The sequence below is a fragment of the Canis aureus genome, chromosome 10 (genome assembly GCF_053574225.1).
Source record: "Canis aureus isolate CA01 chromosome 10, VMU_Caureus_v.1.0, whole genome shotgun sequence".
In the NCBI taxonomy this organism is placed as follows: domain Eukaryota; kingdom Metazoa; phylum Chordata; class Mammalia; order Carnivora; family Canidae; genus Canis; species Canis aureus.
The window spans coordinates 2,453,072-2,474,318 of record NC_135620.1 but is presented as its reverse complement, the minus strand read 5'-3'; the positions used below and the strand labels follow the sequence as shown (position 1 = coordinate 2,474,318).

Below are 21,247 nucleotides of genomic sequence, written 5' to 3'. Positions count from 1 at the left end.
GCAGAGGGTGTCTCAATATTTATTCCTACACAGCTGTAAGAATGCTGGCAACTGAAGGGATGTTGGAAAATTTCATCTTTATTCTGGAAGAAGAGTTATCCTGTAGTCGCAGTACAAATTAGCCATTTGGCCTCTTTAAAATAACTTTAAAAAGAGGAAAATGGGAGGATGGTTAGCTCTACAGTAGTCACTGGTTCTTGCCCATCTGGTTTTCTAGGAACACTTCTCTGGAGGTAGAGTAAGTTATTGGTCAGCCCACCTGGCAGACCTTTGTCTACTGGCCTCTACAGCTTTACCCCTGCCTTCTACAAGGTACGTTATCTTTCGTGTTCACATTAGACTTGGGAATTAGAGTGCCTGCCTCCGGCTGGTGCAGATTTGAGAAATTGGGTGTTGCTTACAGGGTTAAATAATTGCGGAGTCATGGGCCATATTGGTGGTTCCCTTGGCAATATATTTCCCTCCAAAACCTACTAGGCTTCCATTCTATTCATACTTTATTAATTCCATATGAAAGTACTCATAGCCAAAGATATTGCTTGGACACTGTTTTAAAATCTTAGGAATTGAGTCATTTCTTTATTTGCTTTTGTGGTCTGCTCATTACCAAATTTCACAACCTAATGAAACTGAGGCTATTTTTTAAATAATCAACTCAGTTTGAAAGGCAACACTCTCAGTCTACCTTTCTCCCAGCAAGCTTTTGGTTTCTGCATGATGGGGCATCAATCTTATCTCCAGCCAAAGACGCACCTTGATTCTGGAAGAATTTAGCCTTGAGCTGGTATTGTGTATCTCCGTCATAAAATGCTCAGCAACTAGGTTTCTTCCAGCTTCCATTCTTATTCTGACGTTGTGGGCTCATTCTCATGGTCAAAGATGGTAGTAGCTTCAAGTTCCAGGCAGCAGGACAGCAGGAGGGCTAAGGGAAGGAGGCAGCAATAGATGGGGGCCTCCTTGGGGTTGGTAAGAGGAGGCTCCCTTTGTTAGAAGAAGTATGCATGTGGATATCTGGTACACAGAGGGATGACCGTGGCTGAGATGGTCATCTGTTCAACAAAATTCATGCTGTTCCTTCCATTTGTATAGGTTCGTTGCTGAGAAGCAGCTGCTCAGACAGAATCAAGTTCTAAGCTTGTGAAATCTTTCCCAAGGCTTTTTTGCATTTCGTGGGATACATGACTAGTTCTCGCCAGCAGAGCATGGGAAGGAGTGCTATGAGTAACTTCAAGCTAAGCTAGTTAAGAAGCACTTAGGCTTCTCTCCATCTCTGCCCTGTTTACCAGGTGGATACAGAGGGCTCCAAAGCCTAGGGCAGGGATTCTTAACGTTTTTTATGCCACAAGCCACCTTGGTAGTCTGGTAAAGTCTGTAAACCCCTGTTTTACAGAATAATGACAGAATAATGTCTTCTAAAGACATCATAAAGACAGAATAATGTCTTCTAAAAATCATTAAATATGATACATAGGATTACAAAGGAAATCAGTTATACTGAAATATGGTTACCAAGATATTCTATTATGACATAATTTCTATGCATTTGAATAGCATATCAAATCACAAGATCTACTGAAGGCTCTAATAGCTACTGCATTTTTGAAGTAGTAAATGAATGAAAATGATATTTCAGGATATCCCCAACATTTTCTGTTAGGATGAAGACAATGTTTTCAAACTAGAGAGAGAGGGTTACTCAACATTGTGAAAGCACAAAATATCATTGAATTGCAAACTTTAAAATGGTTAATTTGGGGTGCCCAGGTGGCTCAGTCGGTTAAGCATCTGCCTTCTGTTCAGGTCATGATCTCAGGGTCCTGGGATCAAGCCCCACATTGGGCTCCTACTCAGTGGGAAGTCTGTTTCTCCCTCTGCCGCTCCCTCACTCTCTCAAATAAATAAAATCTTTAAAAAATGGTTAATTTTGAGTTATGTGAATTTCACCCCAATCAAAAAAGAAACAATTAACTGGGGGAGGGGAGATCTCCCCAACTAATAGGATAGAATATTAAACTGTCAGGCTGGGGTTTCCACTGGTGATACAGGTACTACTCATTCTACTGGGATTGTTACCTAGATTCAAAATGGCAGGAAATGTGAAAATTTTTTCATCTGGTTCACAGCATCCTACCGTGAGGTCTAGGCACAGATCCCTAAGGAGTACCTGGACCGCCCCCCACCCCCACAAAAACTTTTGAACTAGGGATGACAAATCCACAAGAGGAAGGAGCTTGGGTCCCCAGGTGCCTGAATCACTACAGGCAAGAAACTCATCTGCTGATAGAGTTGTTACATGAGCAAGATATTTTGTATTTATTATAGCAGCTAGCATTACCCTGAGGCAGTAAGTTCCCATTTCTGCTTAATTATGAGTCAGGCTTCTATTCCAGACACTGAATAAATCCTAACAAATTCAGATAGTGACCATAAATCAAATTACACATAAAGACTCTGGAGACACTGTCACCTCAGCCCCTCCCAATGAAGCCCCATGGCCCCTACCATCTCTGGAGAGACCCACAATTGGTCTCCTGCCATCACCCCAAAACCCCATATGTCCCATAATAAGTAGCAAAGGAACAAAATATTTTTCACCCAGGGTAGTATCAGTGATGAATCTGCCCATAGAATTTGAATCAAATAACCCTAATGTTTGGACTTGCAGTCTCAGAGTCAGTAAGCACCTCATCCAGTAAGCATATTTGAAGGTGTTTTGCTGTGTTTGTTTTGTTTTGTTATTTAAGGCCAAAGCTTTGTAATTAATTCAAATCTCTAGAGAGTGTGGCTGGAGTAGGGCCAGAGATGAGACATTAATTTTCTTCTTCATGCCGTTCTGCTGTTTGGTTTTAATCATTTTTGAAGTTTTTTGTTTTTCTTAAGATTTTATTTGTTTATCCATGTGAGACACACAGAGAGAGAGGCAGAGACATAGGCAGAGGGAGAAGCAAGCTCCCGGTGGGGAGCCTGACGAGGAACTTGATCCTGGACCCCTGGGAATCACACCCTGAGCCAAAGGCAGATGTTCAACCGCTGAGCCACCCAGGTGTCCTGGTTTTAAGCATTTTTGAAACCATGACCGCAAATTACTTATACAACAAGGAAAAAGGGGGTTTAACCTTAGAAAAAAATACACTTGAAAACAGAAATGGATTTGCAGCCTTTGCCTGTTCCCACTACTTCTTTACAGTGAGTCTTCAGGGAGAGCATCCAAGCTCTGAAATGGGAGAGCCCCACCCTGTCTCCCACATTCTGAGGCACCAAGGCACTTTCTCCTCACTGTGTACTGGTAGTTGAACCAGGACTGGATGGGTTCCCAGAGAAGCAACTAGCAGGAGGTCTGAGCAGGTACAGCTGATACAGAGGCCTTGGACCTCTGCTTCTTTCTGCCTTTCTACATCTATTCCTTTCTTCGAGAAACAGCAGCCTCAGTTTTTTGGGGGGAATTCTCTCCCCCCACCAGTTCTTTTCATATATGCTTTGAGTGATGTTGAAGATAATCCAGGTCCAAGAGTGGGCATGTGACATCTTCCTGGCCAGGATGGAACATTGCCCTGAATGTGGCATTTGGTTCAGGGATGAAAATGAGGCAGGCCCAGGATGTCTATGGAGTCTGGCAGGAGCTGGCATCCATTCTGCTTCAGTGTGGTCCCTGATGATAAAAACCAACATGGAGGTGAGCAGAACTGAGTGGCATTAGCCCCCAGATCAAGCCACACCTAAAGCTGATGTCTATTTCCTGGCCCTTTAAAGCTGTTTAGGCCAGCTAATTCCTTTCTTGTCTTACAGCTGTTTGAGTACAGTTTTCAACCAACCGCAGGTTAAAACAATGGACAAGGGACCTTTGTGAAGAAAACTGTGACCTGAAGGCCTTGAGAAAAAGAGAAAAAGAGACAGATGACTAGGGTGGATCCATGTCTTTGGGGAGTCAGAGATCTTGGTCATCAGTTCTGGTCCCTAGCCAGCAAGTCTCCACCCTGAGAGAAAGCATCAGATTATCAAAGCTGAGTGGCCAAGGTTCTCGTAACAGAGAGGAAGAAACTGGGAAAGCCTGCAGGTTGGAAAGCCTCAAAAGCAATCCCAGTTAGTGGCATGGAGGCGACAACGTGAGTCAGACTTATATGTGAGCTCACAGCATGGCAGGAGACAAGAGCATCTTCTGCTAAGTCCCCTAATGGAGGGACAGAGGGTGGAGAGCTGAGGAGACAGTGACCAACTCTAACCAGGGAAGCCTTCTCAGAGGTGTGAGATGGAATCTGCTCCTGTTCTTTAGCTGTCCTCAACTCTCCCCGAGGAATCCCTTGCCCCCTCTTGATACATTTGGTTCATGTAGGGCTGACCTCATGCCTTGTTACACAGAGATGGGGCTTAGGCCAGGCCAGTGAGAGACTGTCCTGGGCTTTTTGCTGGAACAATGAGGAAAGAAGTACTCTATCCACATGGAGAAACTGGTAGAATCTGGTAGAAGCAGATGCTGGTGGCCATCTTCCTTGCCTGGTCAAAAGTCTGTGAGGACACTAGTGTAGAGGAGCAGAGCAGAGGAGCAGAGTGAGGGAGTCAGATCGATTTTTGGGGACATCTTATGATGCCTGAACTTTTCAGTTACATGACATCTGTGTACATAAATGACCTCGTTTTGTTTGTTTGTTTGTTTTTCATAAATGACCTCTTGCTGCATAAAGCCTATTTGAGTTGGGGTTTTATAACTTGCAATGGGGAAGTCTTGCCTAACACATGAGGCTCTTTGATCTGGATCTGTAAAGGTGAGGCATTTGGTGGTTTCTCTTCACAGAGAACAGGATGTGCTTAGGGAGGGCCACCATTGGTACCTTCTCTGTGGTACCTAGCCTAAGGAGATGGCCCTGAATAAGTCCATCCTCCCTGTATGTGCATGCAGCTCCTGACTTACTTATATCTTCTCTTCCTGAATCTGGCTTGGGCTTGTGACTGCTTTGACCAATAGAATACAGAGAACATGATATTCCGCAGAAGGCCTGCCAGCTTCTTCTTCCTTCCTCATGGAGCGCTAGGTTGCCAACTAGGACATCTAGAATGACCTGCTGGAGGAAGAGGCCACAGAAAAGCAGAATGAAACATTACACAGAGATACAGGTCTCACCGGGGGGCCCTGAGATGGCAGACATCCAATCCCTAGCCACCACCTCAGGTATAGGCATGAGAGACCTCCAGTGAGACCAGTAGAACCGTCTAGCTGGACAGGAGAATCATAAGATATAAAAAAGTTGTCTTATGCACTAAGTTTTTCGTTATGATTTCTCATTCTCCATATACCCTGTGCCAATTATAAAAAGTAGCTCCCTCTAGGAGGATGAATTACCAAAAGGCACCTGTCTGTCCAGGCTACAGCATCAGTTGCTAGGGCACAGTGCTCAAGTGGGGGGAAGAGACCTAGATGGCTATCAGTCCCTCAGGTAGGTGATACTGAATAGCAGGAGCTGGACGCCAGTACTTGGTGGTCTGGGGTTGGAGCATATGGACAGGAATGCTTAGGGGTCAGTCTGCACTTGTCTTATCAATCCCTCGCCCTTGCTGGGCTTTTGGTGCTGCCCAGCCCCTTCCAGTGTCCTCTGGCACTTGAGGACTAGGCTGTCACTTGACTTTTTGGAAGAATACAGGTAAGGAGCATCCCAAGGCCATGCTGGAGAAACAAGCACGGAACTCCAGCAGCTTCAGTCCTTCCTCTTTTCCTCGCTCTTCCTACTCTCCTCTGCACCTCAGCGGCAAGCAGCCATCCATTTCCCATAACCTCCTAGCCCAAGTCCATCTTCCCTGAGGGGGTGTCTCACTTCTTTGCTACTGTTAATTTCCGGAACCAATTTCACAGCCATTTATTTCTTCAGGGTTGACTTTTCCAGGAGCCAGTGACCCATCCCTGCTTGCCTATCCTTGGTAGGTGGACGGACGGCCATCCTTTCCCCATGCATGCCCCTCTAAAGAACGTTTGTTGGACGTCTCTCTCGGCCTAGACGGGGAACTTACTAGGGCCAGGGTGGGGCCGGATTCCTCTGTACAGTCTGGCTGCAGCACGGGGTCTCAGCCACCTGTCAGGAACGTGCCCCGAAGCAAGCACCATGCCCAGTGATCTCTGCTCGCCTTCCTCGCCACCTAAGGACAACAGCTTGATTTCTTTTTAAAAATATTTTATTTATTTATTCATGAGACAGAGACAGAGACAGAGACAGAGAGGGGCAAGGGACAGGGGCAGCGGGAGAAGCAGGCTCCACGCAGGGAGCCCGACGTGGACTCGATCCCGGGGCTCCAGCATCACGGCCCGGGCTGCAGGCGGCGCTAACCCGCTGCGCCCCGCGGGCTGCCCGGCAGCTCGGTTTCCGAAGGCAGACCTCGGGCTGGGGCTCTGGCTGGGACCCCTCCACCACAACCTACTTACTGTACTGCGCGGCCGCGAATGGGCCGAAACGGGGCACGAGTTAATTTTTTCCTGCCCGTTCGAGGCGAGCAGCAGGCGGCTGCTCGGGACCGGAGGCCTCCTCGGGCAGGCCACGGCGGCGGCTGAAGTCAGGTCGCGGGCCGCCCCGCATTCCCACCAACGGACAGCGGAACGAGGGGAAGGAGGCGAGGAAACGGTGGGAAGACAGCACACAAAAGTGGACAGCCCGAGACCAGACCAGAAAGAGAGGACGGACGGCAAAACGGAGGGCAGTGGCGGGAGAGAGCAGGGACCCAGCGGGACAGAACACCGCGCGGGGCGGGAGCGGGCGGGAGCGGGCGGGAGCGCGCGGGAGCGGGGCCCCGGAGAGCGCCGGGCCGGCCCATCGCCGCGCAGCGCGGAGGGGCGCCGGGGGGCGGGGCTTGGGGAGCGGCCCCCCCGCCGCACGGCGAATGGTCGCGCCCGGCAGCGGCGGCCAATGGGCGGCCGGGATGTTGGAGCGGCGGCGGCGGTCGGGGTGCTCGCTGGCTGGGGGACGGGGCCGCCGCCATGATGCTTGTTTGCTTTCAATGAAAACGAGGGGGGCGCGAAGGAGGAGGCGGCGGCGGCGGTGGAGGCGGCGTCGGCGGCGCGGAGGCGAGGGCGGCAGCGGGCGCAGCGCGGAGGGCGAGGCGGGAGGCCGAGAGGGCGGGAGGGCGTAGCGGTGGCCCGTCGGGGCGGCTGACGCGGTGGCGCTCGAAGGGGGAACAAAGAGCGGCGGCTGAGGCGGCGGCGGAGCGGCGGCGGCGCTGCAGCAGCGGGCGGGACTGGTATGGTGGTTCCACAGGTCAGACCCCGCTGCACTCACAGGGAGGAGGCGGCGGCAGCGGCGGAGGAAGGCGGCGCACCCCGAGAGGTGAGCAAGGCGGGCCCGAGGCCCGGCCGGGCGCGCTCCCCGCACTGGCGGCGCGCGGGGCCCGCTCGGTCGCGGCGCGCGGGGCCACGGCGCGGGCGGTTTGAGTTGTGAGGCTGGCGAGCCCGCGGCTCGGCCGAAGCGGCGGCTGTCGGGGGCCTCCGAAGTGCGGCCGTGCTGATCCGGCCGGCTCCCAGGCCGCGCCCCCGCGCCCAGCCCGGGGGGCGGGGGGTGCTGATTGACGGCGGGGCGGGGCGGGACGGGGCGGGGCGCGGGCGGGGGCGGGGCGCGCCGGGGGCGGGGGCGGGGGCGGGGGCGGGGCGCGGGCGGCGAGCCGGGGGTCCGCGCCTCTCGGCCGGGATGGGTGGCAACTCTGGCGGAGTGGCCGTGTGGGATTGTGCGTCGTGGAGTGTGGAGCTTCGCGGTTACCGCAACGCGGTAAACCAGCGGTTGACCCCCTACCCCGAAAGTCTTTCGAATTCATCTGAACGCAGATTGGGGGGAAGTGGGCGGGAGTGACGGGGACCTGATTCAAGAGGCCCTTACTTAGCCCCCGACGGAGAGAGTCCTGGTATCGCTCAGAACTTACTGGAAGCAGTTTCCTCCCGTAACCCCAACCGCATGTCTCCCTTTTTATTTCTAAACACCAGTCGTTATTTTCTTTGGAAACTTTTTCTCTTTGACACTTTTCTCCCTCCCTTTCCCCCCAGAGAGCCTGCTAAGGAACACCTGTAATCTTTTCTTTAACTGTTACCAAAGATGACAGCATTGTGCAGGTACCCTTGCTTGACCCATCTTGCGTGTACTGTGTTGAGCTGAGGTAATTTAAATAATCTGCTTGACTTTGAGTTCCCATGCTTACTGTTTTCTAGGTGCGTTGTCTCATTAGTGCTAGTATGGAATTTCTTACATTCTTGTGTCTGGAAATTTCATTTTAGGGAGGAAGAGAGGGAGTATGAACTAGTGAAAAATAAAACGGCGGGTAATGGCACTGATTGTTTTTCACAGGACGCTAGGGTTTGCCATTCCAGAACAGTTCTGCAGGCTTTCCGGGCTGATGTGGTCATAGATCAAAAGGTTTTGAAGATTTTCTTTGTAATTGCTGTCAGAACAGTTGTCACAGTTTTCAGAATGTGATGTCTGTTAGAGTTAAAATTGCTTCATATTTTTTTGACCAGTGATCTAGTCTAGTCAACATGCTTTAAACAAAATATTTGAAAAGCTATGACTGTGGAAACAGACCTAGAAAGGTTCAAGTGACGTGGCCAACGTGCTTGCAGTGAAGAGGGAAAGCACATGAGTCTATGTGGTATTTGCTGGAGATTAGTTCTTTTGGGAGGGCAGAAGGTGTTTTAATGGGTAGAAATTATTTGTGGTAGTTGTGTCTCTTCAGTTTGCAGTTAAACAAGATACTAAAGTAGTCAAAACAAGAATGGAATAGAAGACAAGTTTTCTTGTGAGACTGAGAAGATTTGCTCTGAGAGTTGATACGTGCATAGTTTCAGAAGTGTCTCAGTGGTAATGTTGATGAAGAAGCCCTTTGTTTTTTTTTTTTAATTAATTAATTTATTTATTTATGATAGTCACATCAGAGAGAGAGAGAGGCAGAGACACAGGCAGAGGGAGAAGCAGGCAGGCTCCATGCACCGGGAGCCCGACGTGGGATTCGATCCCGGGTCTCCAGGATCGCGCCCTGGGCCAAAGGCAGGCGCTAAACCGCCGCACCCCCCAGGGATCCCTGAAGAAGCCCTTTGAATACATACTTGGTTTGTAGGTGTTTTCAGGTTTCTTAAATCTTGGTGGCAAATTAAACCTACAATTTTTGTGAAATTTCAGACTGTTAAGTTGATTATAGAACTTGGTCCTGGCTGCAGATAAAGGCATTAAAGGAATTTGCCCACTGTACTTGTAGTGATAAATTCACATTTCGGTCAGTGCTTAGGCATTCCACTAGGTACATGTTAACCTTCTTACGTTGTTTGAAGCATAAGCGTTTTTCATATCCTAGTGCAATGAAAGGCATAATGTATGTAAGGCATACTGGAATAAATGGTCAGTGGTGCTCACAGCTGTAGACCTTGGGTCATAAGGGCAAGAGACCAATATTTGCACACTGGCAACTTCCCCATATGCAGAGTAGACTGGTTGGGAAGCCCTTCCTTTTTTTCTTTTTTTAAGATTTTATTTATTTATTCTTGAGAAACACATAGAGTCAGAGACATAGACAGAGGGAGAAGCAGACTCCCTGTGGACTCCATCCCAGGATCAACCACTGAGCTACTCATGAGCCCCTGAGAAGCTCTGCTTTTAAAGTGTTTATCGCTTTGGAAAGGTCCAAATAGGTTCAGCTAAGGACATGTATTTTAATGCAGAAAAGGCTTGGATTTGTAGGTATGCAGTGCTTGTATACGCTTTATTGTTGTGAATGGAACTTAACGTTATTGTCTAGAAAAATGTTCCAATTTCAGTGTTAATCCTTAGCTTCCATCTTGATGTACTTGTTTCCTTAAACTTGGCTGCTACTCACTTTACCAAGGTAGCCATTTTACAACAAAGTGTGATTAAGAAAATGCTATATGAAATTAAGAAATACTGAATAAACTGTAAACTTATGTATACAGAGCCTGGTGCATTAGAGTACAGTGGAATGCACCATATTTTAGTATTTGAACAAATATTAAAGAGGAGAAAGTTACTTGTGTCCAAAATGGGGACTTATACATACGTTGCCTTAACCTTACCGCTTCTCTGGCCTTTACCTCTCCTTCATCCATCTGTATTTTCTTGATAACTTCATTTATGTGTCAAGGAATAGCATATTCTGGGTACAGCGTTGGACTCAGAGAATTCAAAAATGAATTCTACGCAGTTTTTGCCATGTAGTCTATAGGCATAGAAGGTGTACATAGTGCAATGAGAGAATAGAAGAAAGGATCATTAAATTTGTGGAAGACGTGTGAGCAGCTTTACAGAAAATGACCTGGAATAGATGTTTGTCAAACTAGGGAGAGGGGATCATTTTAAATAGAAGAGAGTGGTGAGTGTACTGAGATGACAAGAGTTGGGGTAAGGCCAGTAGTGAGGTGTACTAGAACAAGAGAGTGACTGGATAGGTGTGTGTCCTAGGTTTTGAAGGACGGTGTTTGCTCAACTAAACATGAAGTTTATCTTTATCCCAAAAGGGAGGAGCCGAAATATTTTTATTAGGGGAGCAAGGTGATTTAATAGACCACTTTGACATCTAGTGTGGAGGATTTAGTGGAGGCCCTACATATAAAATATAAAGTCACTTTTGAGACAGTATGGAGTTAGTGACTCTCAATCTTTTTAACCTGGGTATAGTGTCTGTTGTGTTCCTTATATAACGAACTTGAGGGTTTGGCCAATTGCCTTATAACAGAGGGTTATTTGAAATCAAAATGTCAGGATGTTTTAGAAGTTAAAAGCAGTCAAAATGATGAAACCCATAAAATGGTACACTTGAAATTTCGGGCATTTGTTTTTTGAGCTAGGCTTAGGCAGACTGTAGAGCTTAAGCTGGAGAAAACCACCCTCTGCTCACTAGAAGTGAGGGACACCAAGTTTAAAGGTTGTGACTGTCCTAATAGTCTGCTGGGACATGGGCTGTATGTATGTGAATCTTGTGGGAGGCCAGAATTTTCTCTCCAGTAACTTACTGCAGTTGGAATATTGAAATTTTCTTAAAGTCTAAGAGTTCATCACAGAGCTGATAGTTTATGTAGCCCACTCTGCTGTGAAGCAGCATAGAGGTTCATGAAAGTTACCATGCTATGCAAAATTGTGCAGTAAAAACTATAGGCCCAAAGGAAAAAATGAAATCAAAACACAACACTAAAAAACTTAGTGGCTTATTGTTAAAAATAAACCTGATGAAAATGGTAACACGGTTTTAGACATGTGAAATGGTTAAGGAATGAATATATAAATGCTGTAATAAATGGGACACTTTACATTGAGAAAGTTTTGCTTGTGGAGACCGGCATGGAAAGGTTTGCTGCTTGTGAGTTTCTGTGAAATGGTAGAAGGCAGGTTACCTGAATGGTAACATGGTTACATGGTTACCTGAAGGTTAACATGGAATGTTAGAGTAACACCAGATATGGGTGGGTGGGTGTGGCTTATCACACACATAGCGAACTCATGGGGCAGATAGTGTTTGAGGTATGTGTGTTTTGTTTGTTTCTGCACAGCTCATTTCAGCTAGGTGCAGTTTTCTACCTTCATTTAGTGCATTAGATGCAGATAAATGGTATGCAAATGAGGATTTCACTTTGTGCTCACATTCCCTGATATATCAATCACGTTGGAACGAATTCACATTTCAGAACAAGCAATATAGCAGAACTAATTATACGTGAATACAGCATTTTAAAATAGTACTAAAACTTGGTTCCAAAAATACTCAAACACCCATATGTCAGGCGCCATGTATAGATTTGCTATCCTTATGGGGCTTATGGTCTTTTGTCCCAAGTGGATTTATGGTGGGGTATAAAGACGAATGAACCAATAAAGCACTCATCAGATTATACAGTAATGAGGAATATACAAAGCATTTGGGCCATGCTGAGGAAGGAACAGCTGATTTTTTTTTTTTTTTAAGATTTATTTATTCATGAGAGACATACAGAGAGAGAGAGGCAGAGACACAGGCAGAGGGAGAAGCAGGCTTCATGCAGGGAGCCTGATGTGGGACTCGATCCGGGGTTTCCAGGATCATGCCCTGGGCCGAAGGCAGGTGCCAAACCTCTGAGCCACCCAGGGATCCCGGAATAGCTAATTTTGTTTGGGAAACTTGATGGAGTCATCTTAGAGGTCTTTGAGCCGAGTTTTGAAGGGTGAATAGGCACTTGTCAGGCTGAGTAGGACTTTTCCTGGAGAAGGGGAAGCATGTGCAAAGTGAGGTTACATACAACTTGGACTGTGAAACAAGATGCAAGGATGAGGACAGGAGGGTTGGCCAGAAACAGTCAGTGAATAGTCTTAGGCTTTTTCTTTAAATGTTAGGACTTCTGTCTGTCTATAATGGGGATCCATTGAGAGGTTAACTGGATAGGAGTGGGGGAATTGTGACACGCTTTTTTAGGAGACACATAGTAAAAATGTGGAGGTTAGATGAAAGGGGTCAAGAAACTGAGGTCAGAGAGTTCATTTAAGTCCTTGTGAGAGGTCAAGGACATAATAGGAGCTGGAAAAGAATAAGATAAATTTGGGGCACCTGGGTGGCTCAGTGGCTGAGTGTCTGCCTTCGGCTCAGGTCGTGATCCTGGGGTCCCTGGATCCAGTCCCACATCGGGCTCCCCATAGGGAGCCTGCTTCTCCCTCTCCCTATGTCTCTGCCTCTTTCTCTGTGTCTCTCATGAATGAATAAATAAAATCTTTTTTTTTTAAAGGATCAGATAAATTTGAAAGATAACAGAATTAGGGATAGATTAGCGATGAGTTATAAAAATAGTGTACCATTCAGAAGTTTTTTAGCTTGGATAACTTGGTATGGTTTAACTTGGGAAGTAGAGGAAGAAGAGCAGGTTTAGACAAGGAAAGTGGAATGGCTTGCTTTTGATTCTTCAGTTTCACATGGCCTGCTGGATATTTAGGTGGGTATGTCTAATAAGTATTATCTGGACCAGAGAGTGCTTAGGGATTTTATAGATTTGACAACTATATAGTTAGTGTTGGAACTTAGAGCATCACTTGGGAAGAGTGTATGAACAAATGCTTTTCACCTTTTTGGGGGTGGTAGGGTTCCCATTTGAGAATCAGTTGAGCATTTTGGCATGTGCTGAGAATGAAAGTACATGTAAGTGTGAAACTTACTCATGGAGCTCACGTTAATATAGAAAAGGAAAAGGAGAGGACCAAGGGAACCCTTAGAAACAGCCAATATAAAAAAAAAAGAAAAGAAACAGCCAATATTACATTTTGGACAGGACTGCAATAAAATGATTAAAGAGATAGGAGAATAGGAGAGAGCAAAATTACAGATGCTAAGAGAAGTAGAAGCGCTGAGCAAGAGGGTGTTTTCAGTGGTGACTAGTGATGGCCAGGTTTAGGATAGGATGAGCTCTCAGAATGGTTTAGGATTTGGCGGTTAGGTGAATATAAGCAGAGAAAATTTTTCTGAGACTTGGGAGCGTGGGAGTCAGACTCTAGGTTAGGTTTTGAGCAAGTGGGAGGTTAAGAAAAAGTTTATAGACTGCTGTTTGAAAAACTTAAAGTGGAAAAGAGGGAAAGAAGGTAATCGTTTAAAGAAGAGACGGGATTGAGAGAAGGTCGACACCTATATTATTTTTCAGTCTTATGTTTTCTTTAAGTCCAAAACCGAGGAAATGAATTTCTAATATATATATATATATATATATTTTTTTTTTTTTTTTTTAAGGCTTTTCCCTGATATGATTGGCTGAAATGATTGACTTTGTTTGGTCACATGAAGGTATTTTCTTTGTGATTTCAAAAACAAGAAAATTTTCCTCATTGGAGGTAGATCTGATGTAAAATCATAATGTTAGAACTTTCAGTCTTAAATTACTGGAAGACTAACATTTGCTTTTCATACCCCTTGCTAGGTTTGTGTTTGTCCTGTGCTCAATAGTCCAGAGTTGAACGAAGTGTCTGATGCACTTTTATTTTTATTTTATTATTATTATTTTGGTTTAGAGAGAGGGAGTGCAAGTAAGAGTGTGAGGAAGGGGCAGAGAGAGAGAGGGAGAGAGAACTTTGAAGTCAACTCCCCTTTGAGCACAGAGCCCACACAGGGCTAGATCCCTTCACTCTGAGATCATGACCTGAGCTAAAAATCAGGAGTTGGTCACTTAACCAACTGAGCCACCCAGGTGCCCCTAAATGTAGAATAGTATCAAAGAAGGAATCATTAGGGATCCCTGGATGGCGCAGCGGTTTAGCTCGGCCTAGGGCGTGATCCTGGATACCTGGGATGGGTTCCCCACATCGGGCTCCTTGCATGGAGCCCGCTTCTCCCTCTGCCTGTGTCTCTGCCTCTCTATCTATCTCTCATGAATAAATAAATAAAAATCTTAAAAAAAAAAAAAGAGAGAGAAGGAATCGTTAGGCTTAGTCATTTTCTTTCAAAGTCATTTGCTACAAAAATATACCTTAAAAAGTAAGCATGTGGAGATCTAGCCAAGCAGAAATTAATCCGTGATCTTTTATCCAAAAAAGAGCATTACAGGTGATTCTCTCCATTCATCTAGCTGTTGTATATAGATTTTTTTAACTAGGCAGATTTTGAGTGGGGGACGTGTGAGTGGGATAGATGAAAAAGGGTATTAGAGGAGTCCCTGATAATTAAAGACCAAGAAGAAATGAAGATGAATTCACGTTAAGTCAAAAATATTATTTGCACTGAGCTTTTTGGGGGGCAGTTTTTTTCTTTCACAAGATGGTATAGTTAGTTCTATGTAAATACCACAGCATCATAAAGCAGTATCTGATGAAGCCAACTGCCATGTTTTGTGGACCAACAGCTTTTCATATATTTTCATTTAAAATTGTTGAAAGTGAAAACCGTACTTTATTTGGGACATTTAAAGAATTACCATTTGGTTTCTAATTTTAGGGAAACTAGAGAAACTCAGACTTAGGGATTTGTAGTCACAGGGAAAAAATAGCTTTGTTGAATGCTACTAATGTACAAGACATTGTGCTTTACATGTGTTATCTTATTTAATCGTCATACCAAAATTGTGAGATAGATAGCTTCTTTGTAAATGAGGAAGCTTTAATCTTTTTTTTTTTTTTTTAATTTTTTTAAATTTATTTATGATAGTCACAGAGAGAGAGACAGAGACACAGGCAGAGGGAGAAGCAGGCTCCATCCACCGGGAGCCCGATGTGGGATTCGATCCAGGGTCTCCAGGATCGCGCCCTGGACCAAAGGCAGGCGCCAAACCGCTGTGCCACCCATGGATCCCAAGGAAGTTTTAATCTTAAAGGTGAATGTAAACACATCTTTCTTGAGATAGGTCTGTTTGACTCTAGTTTGTGTTCTTAATTTCACTGTACTTCCCCCACTTCTGTCCTGACACACACTCATGGTGCTGTGGCTTGGAATGGACCTTTGATACAGATTTGAAAAATACAGGGAGACACAGTTGCTGCCCCAAACTTATAACCATTTACACTGGTGGCTAATCATGTTGATAAAATAGAGCTGCTTGGCAGATTCTTATTATTTTTGATTCTGTTTTAGGTTATAAATAAAAAACCTCATGAAAGTCCACATAAGAATACTATTCATGCTGGTCCAAAATCCAGTTTTTTAAAGCATTTCAACTGTTTTAGGAAAAGGCAATCACATATGCTGTCAAAAAAGCCGTGTATAGTGGAACTCCATTTGGACAGAGTTGCGCTAGATTTCTTTCCAAAGCTTCTGAAACATCGTTCAGTAGTTTTAGAGCAATATTCTAGTGTTATTAAAGGCTTCTTGATGATTTGTAAGGTCAATATCATGAATAATTTTCTTTTATTTTTTTTATTTTTTAAGATTTTATTTATTCATGAAAGACAGAGAGGCAGAAACACAGGCAGAGGGAGAAGCAAGCTCCATGCCAGGAGCCTGACGTGGGACTTGGTCCCAGGACTCGAGGATCACGCCCTGAGCCAAAGGGAGGCAGGCGCCAAATTGCTGAGCCACCCAGGGATCCCCAATAATTTTCTTTAAGAGGAAAAAAAGAATGAGTGGGTTAAAACCTCCCAAGTGATTGTATATATGAATTAGCAGCTAGAATAAATATTGAGTGCCTCAAGAGCCCCAAATCTTCACTAAATAGTGGTAGCTATACTATTACAAGTCATTGTAAAGAGAGGGAGAAGCAAATGGATTATGGAAAATCTGAAAAAAAAAAAATAGAGAAATGAAAAGATTTCTGTTCGCTTCCATCAGCTGTTATTTGGTGCCGAAGCTGTAAACCGGATGGTTGTTGGTAATCTCATGCTAAGGAGCACACTTAGGATTGATGGCGTCACTTGTCTTATCTTTTTGATCTTGGTGAGGTTTTACCACACAAATCATGGTTTTGACTTAACACCGTATTAAGTGAACACTCAGTTTTTGCTGATTAGATGGCAGATCACATTTGTCTTAGTATGTTGTTCTGTACTTTATGTTTGACTTCAAATGTAGAAGATAAAAATCTAACCTAGCAAATATTTGTATTTATTTTGGGTTGAAATTTGTGAGTGGCCTATACTTGGTGTCTTTATGGTTGTATTTTGAGTTAATTTATTGGGTGGAATGAAATTGCTAGAATTTGAACCGTTTTGGCCTTTAAAATTGGTGGCTTCTTGAGGTTATCACATAGGAAACTTCTGTGTACTACTCTCTGTATTCATTCATGTGTTATTGGGCACATGCACATGGTTAGAATTGTGTTTTAACAGCAGTGTTAGTCCGTCTGTTACAGGCGGTCTGTTCTGGGTTGGGCACTGTGGATACAGATGGGTTTGCCAGTCTTTTCCTTTTAGAGATTGGTATTGACTGCTACATCCTGCTGTTCAGCTGTGTTTTTGGAGGAATATTTTACCATAATTTCAAGATCCCTGTTTTCAAGGAGACCTTTTTTTTTTTTTTTTTTTTTAAGATTTTATTTATTTACTCATGAGAGACACAGAGGCAGAGACATGGGCCTTGGGAGGACTCGATCCCAGGACCCTGGGATTATGAGGGACTTTATGAGGGACTTTATGAGGGCCATGTGGGACTCGATCCCAAGCGCTTTATGAGGGCCATGTGGGTGGGACTCGATCCCAGGACCCTGGGATTATGACTTAAGCCAAAGGCAGATGCTCAACCACTGAGCCACCGAGGTGCCCCAAAGAGGTCTTACTGATTGGAAATTTTAGTTAAACCAATTTGTCCTGAAACTTATTTTTGTACTACTTAAGGATTTATTAAGGAAATTGTGTATGTGATTTTGGGGGGAGGAGCAGTTGGCTATAGTTCTTAGAGATATTACTAAGATGGTATTTGTCTTTTTCATTCTTACTGTCTTACACGTGTACAGTGGACTTTTCCAGAAGCCAAAAAAAATGATGTGTGATATCTGATCAGATTCAGAGTAGATGTGCAAATCCAGCTATCTTTAAGTATGTCATACATTAAAGAGATTTGCAACAATGTAAGACAGTGTCATTCTTTTCATGAAGTTTTACTTTGTTTTTGAAAATAGTTCTCATAAATTGTTAACATATGGTAGATTTATTATATATAACAAGTTAATGGATATTTTGAATTTTCTTAGTTCTGGATTCTAGGACAGCAAATGTTGACAGGTATAACCCACGTAGATGAAAGCTCTTTGAGGTACTTGTGAATTTTAAGACTGTGTAAGCATCCTGAGATGATAGTGTTTGACCTCTTCTGTCTTAGAGTATTAGGCAGAGTTTGGGAGTAAAGAAGGCAGGTGTGGACTAGCTCTGGAAGATGATACGTCTGAGAAGGAAACTGGAGGGCTTATGGTCTCAGCAATACAATATTTGGAGATGGAACATGAGATCTTGGCTTTATCAGTGACAGAATTCTAGAGTTGGTGAGGGGGCTTTGTGGCTAGATTTTACTAGGTTCAAACCCCCAGCTCTATTACTTACCAAGTGTGTGTGACCTTGAGCAAATTATTTAAACCCTATGTCTTAATTTAAAATAAAATGAGGATAGCATCTACCTTATGGGTTGCTTTGAGAATTAAATTGAGAATAATACAGGTAAATGACTAATGGTTGAGAGCACAGACTTGTGGATCAAACTTGGATTTAAATCATAGTTGTGCCACTAGAATCTCTGTGACCACAAGCAAGTAAATTATTCTCTGGACCTTCCCTGTGTTTGTAAGGAGAATGATAGTATTTATTTGCAGGAGTCCTGAGGGTTAAATGATATAATGTACATGAAAGGGCTGCATAGCCCTGTCACGAGAATTAAAAGCTCAAATAACATTGGTTGTTCCTGCCTAGTGCCCTGTGGCAGATAGGCTTGCAGCAGTTTTGCCCTTACCCCCATTTGTTCGGGATTTGCCCATATTTTGCTAGAGCATGTCACTAAGGTTATGTTTATACAATTCAACCTTAAGTTTGTCTCCTTGATTCTTATCCTAGGCTCTCCTAGAACCAGTATTCTCAGTTTTTGGTCCTTTCTGTCTGATTTTTCTAGATTTTGCCTTCAAGATTAGAAGCCTAGGTATTAGTTTTTCTTATTGCTGGTAAAATTGGCACTGCTTCTGTTGATACACCTGTCTCTTACAAAATATTGCACTTTTTTTTTTTTAACTATCACATCTTCTTGAATTTTAAGAATTATTTGCTTAAAATTACTCATCAAGAACTTATTATTTGCCAGGCTCTGAAGAGATAAAAATATTTAAAATATAAATACAAGGAGCTGTATTAGAGTAGGTGAGATGTTAAAAAAAATAGGGTGGAGTTAAAGATACTCTTATAGAAATATCTTCAAGGTTCGGAATAGCTCAAAGCAGGGAATGATAAGCTCCTGTGTTTGGGAGGGATAGGGGAGAAGAACCTTTTTGAAGTTGGATATCTGATTGGCATTTGAAGATGCCTAGAATCCCTAAGGTATCTGGAGGGGAGGAGAACAGCATTTCAGGCAGAAGCAACAGCATATGCTAAAGCCTGGAGTGTGGTGAGAGGTAAATGGGAATTGGATAAGACTGGAGAGGCATGCAGGGGTTGGGTCAAAAAACTGTTTTTAAAATGAGTGTGGGTCTCCTCTGTGTAGTTCAACACATTTTTAAGCCTCCTTTATGTCAGGCACAGTATCAGTCTACGGGTACAAAGATGAAGGAGATGTGGTTTTAGGACCTGGAGGTAAGTACTTGTATTTTTAGGAAGTCACACTGGGTGGTGTTTAGGCTGCATTTGAGCTGAGGGACAGCAGAAGAACATGGATCTGAGACTGTTGGGTTAGCTCATATCTCAGGGAAGAAAGAGCCTAGGAAATTGAGGCAGGCAATTGAGAGGAAGATTTAGGAGGTTAAAATGGGTTGGGGGACTGGATGTGAAGGCTGGGGTTGGGTGGGAAAAAGTTAAGGATTGTACTCCTGTTTCTGGCTTTGAAAACTGAGGTGGGGATCATAGAGGAAGGGCAGGTTAGTAGACCAAGATGACAATTTCAGTTTTTAGTAAGATCCTTTGGGTACCTTGTTTTTTTCCACTAGCTTTTTATTCTCTCTCTCCAATTCAGATACCTGTTTGAGAAATTATCATGAGTTGTAAGATACCTGCAGTAGTATCATTAGTTATTTATGAGAGTAGCCCTTGAACTCTACAGATCTACAGTTAGGAGTTAAGTTTGCTTTTTGGATTAGGATAGTCCTCTTTTGCAGAGGTTTTTATTTATTTTTTTAATTTTTATTATTATTATTATTTTTGCAGAGGTTTTTAAATGCTTGGTTGGCCACAGTGAAACTAGACGTGGTGGTGGTAGTTTTGCCGCTAAGGACAGCTCCTGAATGAGGTTTATTGTCTGTGTGAACTTTTAATCAGTCATGGTGGAAAAAGAAAACGAATAGTGATGACATTGAGAGCCAGAATGATTGAGGTTTAAAGTGAGCTGTAGCAGGTCTAAAGGAGACTTAAGAATCTAGTACAAGGAGGCTGGTGGCTTTTATTAACAGAGAGTCCAATGTTTTTCATGTTTAGAATTCAACTAATAAACCTGGAAAAAACAGAAGGTAAGTAATTTACAGGGTGTGGTTAGGCCTGCCATCTCAGCCATAATTACTATTAATTTAAAATTTCAGAGTTTTGGGCAGCCCGGGTGGCTCAGCGGTTTAGTGCTGCCTTCAGCCCAGGGCCTGATCCTGGAGACCCAGGATCGAGTCCCATGTCAGGCTCCCTGTATGTCCTGCTTCTCCCTCTGCCTGTGTCTCTGCCTCTCTCTCTGTGTGTCTCTCATGAATAAATAAATAAAAATCTTTAAAAAAAATAAAATTTCAGAGTTTTTGTTTTTTTAAGGTATCAAATTATTGTGTTACTGTGTTTATATAACTTTTTTAAAAGTTTTTTTTATTTATGATAGTCACACACAGAGAGAGAGAGAGAGAGGCAGAGACACAGGCAGAGGGAGAAGCAGGCTCCATGCACCGGGAGCCCGACGTGGGACTCGATCCGGGGTCTCCAGGATCACGCCCTGGGCCAAAGGCAGGCGCTAAACTGCAGCGCCACCCAGGGATCCCGTTTATATAACATTTTAAATGTCATACATGCCTTGGTAGGAACAGAATCCAGGTTAAACTTGTATTTATTGTTATGCACAATTTTTCAGTGTACCTGTGGATAAATTGTTTGGATTATATTCAGAGGGGAGTTTTTTCTTGGTTTGGGTTTTTTTTTTATCTTTTTTTTAAAAGATTTATTTATTTATTTGTTCATGATAGACAGAGAGAGAGAGAGAGGCAGAGACATAGGCAGAGGGAGAAGCAGGCTCCATGCCTGGAGCCCGACGCGGGACTCGATCCTGGGCCTCTAAGGATCATGCCCTGGGCTGAAGGCGGCGTTAAACTGCTGAGCCACCGGGGCTGCCCTGTTTATTTGAGGTTTTTGTTTTGTTGTTTTTGTTGGAGTTGTTTTTTTGTGGCATGCATGTAACGGCTTGGTGTTTTTGTAATAATTGGGGAATAGAAGGAAGATAGTGGAGTATATTTGAAGGATGGCAGTTGTCTGCCAGTTGTATTGAAAGAATAGTACTGGAATAACGTCTGGAAAGTAAGTATTTTAAATTCTAAACTAAGATGTTTGAATATTTTCTAAGCAGTGGAAAGTTGAGGGAGGGCCAGTGATGGGAGAGAGGGTGCCATAGAATCATAGTTTTAAGCTTGTATATAGGACCAGAAATCATTCCAGACGACTTTCCAGTTCTTTACAAAGAATAGCTCTTTTTCCTAAATTTTGCAAAA

General features: G+C 44.0%; 2 protein-coding genes across 6 annotated transcripts in view; one reads left to right on the top strand and one right to left on the bottom strand.

Annotated features, from left to right (window-relative positions):
* Positions 1 to 2,862: 2,862 nt before the first annotated feature.
* On the bottom strand, positions 2,863 to 8,093 carry LOC144322805 (uncharacterized). Its single transcript, XM_077913152.1, has 5 exons — positions 8,079 to 8,093; positions 6,407 to 7,532; positions 5,998 to 6,123; positions 4,907 to 5,057; positions 2,863 to 3,649 (listed from the first exon to the last, which is right to left on the bottom strand). The coding sequence occupies exons 1-2, from the start codon at positions 8,091 to 8,093 to the stop codon at positions 6,447 to 6,449; spliced, it is 1,101 nt and encodes a 366-aa protein (XP_077769278.1). The 3' UTR covers positions 2,863 to 3,649; positions 4,907 to 5,057; positions 5,998 to 6,123; positions 6,407 to 6,446.
* CNOT6 (CCR4-NOT transcription complex subunit 6) overlaps positions 7,091 to 21,247 on the top strand; it is a 77,044-nt gene continuing 62,887 nt past the window's right edge. Inside the window, exons 1-2 of one of the 5 annotated variants that reach the window (XM_077911088.1) lie at positions 7,091 to 7,301; positions 8,009 to 8,074. The gene's annotated coding sequence lies outside the window, so the exon portion shown is untranslated. Of the gene's footprint in view, positions 7,302 to 7,718; positions 7,737 to 8,008; positions 8,119 to 8,917; positions 9,069 to 21,247 lie in introns of those variants that run through there. The other 4 variants (XM_077911086.1, XM_077911089.1, XM_077911090.1 and 1 more) reach the window with 4 other exon arrangements.